The following is an 8302-nucleotide window of genomic DNA, read 5'->3' as shown; positions in this document are numbered from 1 at the left end:
AGAAAGGGGATCTGAAAAGCTATTCTGGGACCCATAGCCCAGTCACAACGTAGATGACTTGTGGGGCTGTGTGGGTAAACACACTAGAGATATTAGTTACAGATAACTTATGATAAATAATGGCTCACCATTAAAAAATAATGAAGAGCTTATTGATTAGGTTATTGATCGAGGTGCTCAGCTTTGAAACAGGCAATTCTTAACAAGATAACACACGCAGGCACGTATGCGCGCGTACACGCACAGATGTGTGCACACACACACACACACACGTACGCACACACACGCACGCACGCACACGCACGTACGTATGCACACACATACGCACACACACACACATATATACATACATAGCTACATACACAGGCACACGTCCGTATATGCATGTTTGCACATTTTGTGCCTAGCATATCCACATTAGTGAGTAAATGTGACAAACGGTCGCTTTTACACATCATAGATGGCGCTAATAACACATCGTCATGCCGCACATTAAGACTTTGCCGAAATATGAATCAATTATCTCGCAGACGCCTGGGATGCTTTCTTACGCTTTCTTGTAGTGAGATCCTAGAATAAGAAGCACGATTGCCGTCAACGTCATCGTCAACGTTGTCGTCAACGTCATCGTCAACGTCGTCTTCAACGTTATCGTCAACGTCACCATCAATGTCATCGTCATCTTCGTCACCAACGGCCTGAGAGCTTGGGCATCCATCAGCTTGTCGCGATGCCCACTACTGCCACCTGGTGCTGATACATGTATTAATTGGACACCATCGTCTCTCTCTTTCTTTCTCTCTCTCTCTCTCTTGCTCTCCCCTGCTCTCTCTCTCTCTTGCTCCCCCCCCCCCCCCCGCTCTCTCTATTTCTCTATTTCTCTCGCTCTCGCCGCTCTCTCTCTCTCTCTCAAGAAAACTTCATCATTCTCTATATTCTTCTTTATTCTCTATATGATCTCCATTCATGATATACTCCATCAGTGACCTCTAGTGGCAGATATGTGAGTCAACTGGGCTAAGCACCAGAGTCCCCTGGTGGGGGATATGTGAGTGAACTAGAATGAGCACCAGAGTCCCCTGGTTGGGAATATTTAAGGAGACTAGGTCATTCGTCGTGTGGGCGTTTGATTGTACTTCAACTTCCACTACACCAGTTCCATGAATGATCGCTGACCTTCTAATGTTACACTCTACGTGTTAATGTAGGTTTCCATTCTTGAAGCGATCTTTGGTTTTTTCAGCACCTTCTTGATGTATTCGACTATCTCCTCTTTCTTTACATCTACCAGCAACACCTGCCAATAAGCAATGACCTTAGATTTAGAATGTCACCGTGGCAACATAGCAACACTTTCGAGCAGGGTACAATCTTAGATTGTTACCATGGCTACATAGCAACACCTGCCAACAGGGTACGATCTTAGATTGTTAAAGTGATTACGTCACCGTAAATACTAAAAAATAAAATATAAGTAATTCTGTTCACTTTTTATGGTTAAATTGCTGCATTATACTTCTTATTTTACTATATTGTTCCATGTGAACATACACTTGTGACGCATACATAGCCCATAGCAAGCAATTAATGTTATGAACACTAATATCAAATCGTCCAGGTTTTTTGGATTTTTAACTAGTTGAGAAACAATATTGACAGGTAAGAATTTGACGATACGTTTAGTCCCGTTAGTTCTTACTTTTAATGTAAACAAATGGCAACAAACATTTTACAAATTTTACCATAGAAAATTCGTGACGTAGTCAATTTAATACAGTTACATAGCAATACATGCCAACATGGTTTTGATCTTTGTTTCTGGTTGATGGTTTTGATTTGTTGATTGGGCATGGTCTTTGTTGTGTTGATCTCATGTGGACATCATTACAGTTGGATACACAGTGAAACGCACTGCACGAGTTCCGATCGGAACATTTTGTTTGTGAGCCTCGTAAATCGAACGCCCACCTCCCAAGTCTCAGTGACTCATAGCTCAGTGATGTCTATAGAGATGGTTTCACACTGTTTAATTGCCACTCTAGGGAAATACCAGAAGGGTCCTTCATAGACAGATATCCACTCTACAGAGGTGGTCTGACTACTGCTTAACAGCCACTCAAACAACACTTTGCTTGCGAGCCGCGTCAATCGAACGCCTACCTGTCCGTTTCGACTGATGCCTATCAGTCTGTATGTCTATCAGTATGCCTGAGTCTTTTACAGTTGGATACTCAGTAAAACGTACTACACGAGTTACGCTCGGAACATTTCGTGTACGAGCCGTGTAAATCAAACCCCTACCTCACTGCTTCTTAAACTGGTGAATGGTTCACCCAAGGGTGAATGAAATTATACAAAAAACACCAGGAAATTTAGTCGCGAGTGAATGAAATTTTGTTATAAAGACGCGAGGGTGAATGACACTGAAATAGTTTAAGACGCACCGGCGCCTGCCTACCTGTCCGTTTCGACTGATGCCGATCACGCCCTGAGTCTCGCTGTTGAGCAGCGTGGCAAAGATGACGTCACGCGACATCTGTATTTGGCACAGGAACATTCCTGTCTCCAGCTCACACAGGAACAGGTGGCCGTACTTTGTGACGATGTAGACGAGACGCTGACTGCTGCTCACCTGTGTGATAGGTAAGGAGCGATAAGGTAGATAACGAGCGACGAGGTAGATAATGAGCGACAAGGTAGATAACGAGCAAAGTATGTAACGAGGAACGGGGTATGTAATGAGCAGAGTATGTAACGAGCGATGAGGTAGATAACGAGCAAAGCATGTAACAAGCAAAGTATGTAATGAGCAAAGTAAGTAATGAGCAAAGTAAGTAATGAGCGACGAGGTAGATAATGAGCGATGAAGTAGATAACGAGCGATGTATGGAACGCCAACGAGTGAGGAGATAGATAATGAGCAAAGTATGTAATGAGCAATGAGGTAGGTAACGAGTAAAGTATGTAACGAGCGTCGAGGTAGATAACGAGCAAAGTATGTAACGAGCGACCATGCTCATTCCGTTGACCTAGTTTTCTGAATATCCAAATTGAAGTCTACACAGCGGTGTGTTTTTCCATGGCAGACGATAAAACGATACTGTATATCTGCTGCATGCATGCTTTTACAGCCTTTGACAATGCATGTAGTTGCCATATTTTGGTCCGTTTTGAATTTACATGAATTTATTCATGGGTGCCGCCATACCCGAAATTGCACGTTCCTACCAGCTTTTGTGGGGCTAACGTAACTTACTTTTCTCGACGTAGATCGTTAAATATCAGAGTGAAATAGGCAAGCGTTCGTTCTCTACGTGTGGTAACCCTAACCCAAGCCTGATGGCAGTTATTTTGATTGGGAGTGAGAAGGATGGCTGACACGTCCTCTGTACCTCTGTCGCGATGGGGAAGTCATACTTGGACGTGTTGGCGGTGAACTTGATCGTTTCTGAGTAGGTGGTGAGAGCGCCGTTTCCCTTCACATGCGGTCCCAGCTCCACGACATGTACCTGTAGTCAAACATAAATAACGTTGCTTAACACCATGCTTACCTGTATTCTGACACACACAACATTAACACCATGTGTACCTGTATCTGTACATGTACCTGTACATCTACCTGTAGTGAAACACACTCAACATCAACACCATGCTTACCTGCAGTCAAACATACACAATATTAACACCATGTGTGCTTGTAGTCAAACAATATTAATTCTATTTTTACACTACACGCACACACGCGCGCGCACACACACACACACACACACACACACACATGCCCCCCACCACACACACACGTACGTACCTTCCCCGACCGGCCGCAGGCACGCAGGGCGACGCACAGCAGCGTAGACGGATGTGCATTGCCGTCAAACGTGTACGTTGCGAAGGAGACGGCGTGGGCATCGATCGGTTGACTGAGTCTCTCGTCGGTGGAGTATAGCTGCACCACGCCCTGCACCGCGCCCTAAACATAAATAATTCAACCGTCGTTAATTTAACGGACCTTTTACCTGATGAGAAGAGGGCCTTATTACACGTAATTTAACCGCGGTATAAAATATTTCAACCGCGACAAAAATAATTGTTACTGAGTACGAATGCCAACCGTACGCGACGGCCACACGCGAACGAATCCCCCCTCCCCCGAGCCGTCGTCGTCGCCGGCAACCTACGTCGTTTTCGATGAGTCCCAGCAGGGCGCACCACCGGTGCGCGTCGTCCGCCACGTAGCTGACGATCTCGGCGTTGTCCAGTCGGCTGTGACGCGCGAACAGTCGCCGCTGCGCCGACGATGCGTCGGAGCCTGCAGGGGCGAGCAGACGCGGCGTTACCGTGGCGACCGGTGCACACACATGCGGCGATGGTGAGAACGGTACTTATGTATGCAATACTAGTTACCACTGACATGATGCCTTAAACCATGCTACTGTATATATATATATTTACAGCGTGATCATATGTAGGGCAACGGAACTGGAACAGAATTAGCATTTATAAATATGGGTCAAGAACTGATTTTGCGAGTGATAGACATTGCTTAGCATATGTACTGCCACACTGTAATATAACTATGTCTGAAACAGCAGGATATGAAGACACAAATTTGTATCTCTCTCCCCCTTTCTCTCTCTCTCTCTCTCTCTGTCTCCTTCTCTCTCTCTCTCTCTCGCTCTCGGGCTCTCTCTCTCTCTCTCTCTCTACTCTCTCTCTCTCTCTCTCTCTCTCTCTCTCTCGCTCTCTCTCTCTCTCACGCTTTCTCTCTCCCTCTCTCTCCTCTCTCTATTCTTCCCTCCCTCTTCCCGCCTCCCTCCCTCTATCATTCAATCACTCCTTCCTTCTCACATTCTCTCTCACCCTCTAGTCTTTGCACGTCTCTTTTCCGTACTCTTCACCGCCCACCCCTCACAGACAGCGACGCTAAAACATCGGATCACCCGACCACGCGTCCCTCCGCCACCGACGCGGCGGAGACAGGGGGAGCCACTCACCGTGCGCGAGGTCCCAGTGGTAGACGGCGTCGTCCGACACGAGTGCGATGACGCTCGCGCCGATCCAGGTCCAGAATATCACAGGAAAGCTTGTCTTGTGTTTCGAGACGAGCACTTTGCGCTCCATGTCGTACACCTCCAGCTGCTGACCCGCTGCGCGCAAAGAGAAACCGTGACTCGGCGGCAGTCTAGGCCGCATCGTTCACCCAGCGCATCGCGTTTTTGTCTGTTAACCCTTTGATTACCAATTAGTGAAGCTGCGGCAGTTTTTACGTTCCCCGTTTCGACATTGCGAGCTCTGACTGCGACTTTCTCTTTGTTTTTATCGTTAACTATCCTTGCTAACCTATTATCACTAACTGTTCTTTTCTACTGTTAAATCAATAAATGTCTATTTTATGCTTTATTACTTAACTTGCGTGTTACACTCTAATCCCTGACTGTCCATCTTTTACTAATTAAATGACTTCTTTGTTGTTTAATCCCTAACTATCCGAAAAACTCGTTTCAGTCTTCTACATTAATAATTTCTCTGTATAGTTAGTTCTATGCAAGTTTGCCATTCCATTTCTCCCATCTGCTCTCCCCCCCCCCCCCACTATCCATCGTCCATTGTCACGCGACAAGAAACACAAGAGCGTGCGTACCTTTCAGCGCAACCCACGGCTTTCCAGGATTCTTCTTGACGGAGTCCGCGCACACTTTCCACCGCACGGTAGCGCCACCGCCATACAGGTTGAGCATCGTCAGACTGCACTGCAGCCGCTCCCGGAAGCTCACCAGGGCGCGCCGCGTGTAGCCGTTGCTGGCGGCGGCGGCGGCGGCGATGGCGCTGGCGATGGATGGACTGGTGGCGGCATCTATCGAGCCGACGCGGCGTGCGGGTGATCGTGAGCTGCTCCGGCAACGACTACGATCCAGCGACATGGACTTGCTGCTGCAAGAATCAATGACAATCTCCATGGTTACGCCGGGCCACGGCAACCTGCACGGTTACGGGCCACGACGATCTGCATGGTTACTTGCCACAACAATCTTCACGGTTACGGACCACAGCGGTTACAGAATAAACACTCCGCGAGTCATCCTAACCTATAAAATGCTCTTCGCTACCTTTATAGCTGAATTGAATTGGGTGATAATACAGTTGATTCTCCGCAGAGGCAATGCAGTCGATCTGCGTTGCGTCTATAAGAGACGGTTTACGCCTCTGCTTCACACATCTACCTTTCACCTTAGGCCATAATAAAAATATTGTTTGCTTGCTCTCACCTGACCGACCTGCCAAAAAGGAACCGACTCAAAAAATTGTATTGATTTTTCCCCATTCTTTTTTTTTACAAATTGTATCACTGTACATTATATAAATCTGTAGGCAATACATTATCTGTACCGAGCAAAACAAACATTCAACATAAAAGGTATCGCCACACAAGCACACCTAAGCATGTAACCCGACCAGGCTGTGTGACTAACGTCAATATACAGCCTGACATCCATCCATTGGAAAATCGTGTACCTCTACAAAAACTACCGAACAATTACGTATATCTCAAATAAAATGATTATCTTAGCATTTCTGCCTTGTTTAGTATTAAGTATAACCTTCATCTTATAGTATTCAAGCGTCGTTATTAAAACTAATACCTTAGTTTGCTGTGCGCAGTGTAAATTTCAAGAGCCTAACCTAAATTTACTTTCACCGCCAAGGCGCCAACTGCCATGTTTCCACTACGCATGTGTATCGATCGGAAAGCGGAAAACCCGAAACGACATAACATACCATAGCGTTGCAACTCGCGTTGGCACGAGCAGAAATAAGCATCATATACTCGTATATATATATATATAAATATTAAATCATTGAAAACCAGGAAACATCAATCTACAACAACTTAACAATTATCATTGCGAAGATATGTACTTGCCTTGTGTTTAGGCCTACGCACTATGGAAATCAGGTCGATTGCCGATTTTAGTCGCACCAAACATGGCGGCTCTCTGGTTGTTTACATCCAATTCATCTCAGAAAATACGGCATAACTCGATAAATAAGTAGCGCCCAGTAGCGCCCAGTTACCGTGAGCAAGCCAGAGCAGGGGCGTGTACAGGATTTGCACCAGGGGGGGGGGAGTCTAACCGTAACTCAAACTTGCGAGCACCGTAGGTGCTCGCGGCGAAGGGGGGGGCCCTTCCACCAGAAATTTTTTGAAATTAGACCCCCTCAGATGCGTTTTCCTCACATCTGACACCACAATAACTTCATCTTGATATGTACATAAATGCCATTGTCTGGTGCATTAACATCTTAGACAATTTTATTATTTTAAAATAAAACATAATGGACATTCAGCGCGAGCAGGGGACCCCCCCCCCTGTACACGCCCCTGCAGAGGTTTATAGATTCGTTTGAGCTATTACATGTGACGCTAGCTGTGTCGATGTTTGGATACCGAGATATACGTTTTTATGAGCAAAAATTTGAAACGGTATTCTAACCCTAGCAATACCGTTTCATAGAGCTACCGAGCATGTAGACACCATGCTGAATTTGTAAAAAGACCCCCCCTCAAAGCCTACCTACCTACCCAAACTTTTCCGCCTGGGTCGGGTGAGGGCAAACAAATGTTTTTTTAATTGTGGCCTTACCTTTCAGTCGACCTACTGTGTCCGTAGAATAGATAGATAATGTGTATGCAGAGCTATATATATACGTTTTAAGAATCACACACGGGGGAGATGTATGTGAGACAGATCGCTCCTCATTGTGAAAGATGATAAAAAAAATTATAAATTAAAAAATTTAAAAAAAGATTGTTGAACCCAAGCGAGATTTCGTACCCTAGTTCCCTCCAGGCGGCATTGTGCGTGTTCCTGGCACGGCATCGCGAGCATGACTGGCTGTGGGGTGCCTTGCAGTGTCTCGCGCAGATCCAGCCGTCCGACGACAGCACGACGCGAGGCCACGTGATGTGCTCGATGGGCACGTTGATATCGGCCAGCTGGAGAGACAACAATGCGCGCGTGCCAATGACAATCTAGCTGTGAGTCAGCTAGATGAACTAGCCGCTTCGCTCTTTCACCACAGCCCCGCTTCGCTCTTTTAGTTTTACTCTTCTTGAAACTTGAGCCTCCAAGGGCCTGTGCCTGTGGTTAGGACTTAGGTGTACTGGCATTAGGTCACAGGCACTTGGAACGTCTCAATAAAAAACAAGTGCCGCAGAGCGACAGGGCTCATCTGGTGTCTGGTGTTCTGCTGATAAATTCATTTGTGCGTAGCAAGACGTCCTATACATACGTTCATTTCT

The 8302-nt window shown here is 46.2% G+C and overlaps 1 protein-coding gene across 3 annotated transcripts; it reads right to left on the bottom strand.

Annotated features, from left to right (window-relative positions):
• Positions 1-840: 840 nt before the first annotated feature.
• On the bottom strand, positions 841-7993 carry LOC106813805 (clathrin heavy chain 2-like). Of its 3 annotated transcripts, none has more exons than XM_014818029.1 (8): positions 7836-7993; positions 5642-5931; positions 4995-5147; positions 4179-4309; positions 3809-3970; positions 3393-3509; positions 2459-2632; positions 841-1297 (listed from the first exon to the last, which is right to left on the bottom strand). In XM_014818029.1, the coding sequence occupies exons 2-8, from the start codon at positions 5919-5921 to the stop codon at positions 1193-1195; spliced, it is 1122 nt and encodes a 373-aa protein (XP_014673515.1). In that variant the 5' UTR covers positions 5922-5931; positions 7836-7993; the 3' UTR covers positions 841-1192. The 3 variants fall into 3 exon arrangements, with proteins under 3 accessions (XP_014673515.1, XP_014673516.1, XP_014673517.1); XM_014818030.1 differs by lacking the exon at positions 7836-7993 and adding an exon at positions 6642-6671; XM_014818031.1 differs by having other exon boundaries at positions 1204-1297; positions 2445-2632.
• Positions 7994-8302: the final 309 nt, after the last annotated feature.

The sequence above is a fragment of the Priapulus caudatus genome, unplaced genomic scaffold, assembly GCF_000485595.1.
Source record: "Priapulus caudatus unplaced genomic scaffold, Priapulus_caudatus-5.0.1 Scaffold827, whole genome shotgun sequence".
NCBI lineage: Eukaryota > Metazoa > Priapulida > Priapulimorpha > Priapulimorphida > Priapulidae > Priapulus > Priapulus caudatus.
The sequence above is the reverse complement of the archived record's forward strand: the minus strand, read 5'-3'. Positions and strand labels throughout refer to the sequence as shown.

Excerpts from the sequence above, each read along its gene's own strand:
- LOC106813805 (XM_014818029.1), bottom strand. The coding sequence starts at position 5,921 with ATGTCGCTGGATCGTAGTCGTTGCCGGAGCAGCTCACGATCACCCGCA. Across the intron at positions 2,633-3,392 it reads ACTTCCCCATCGCGACAGAG|GTGAGCAGCAGTCAGCGTCT; the intron begins GTACAGAGGACG and ends CCTATCACACAG. Across the intron at positions 1,298-2,458 it reads GCATCAGTCGAAACGGACAG|GTGTTGCTGGTAGATGTAAA; the intron begins GTAGGCAGGCGC and ends GCTTATTGGCAG.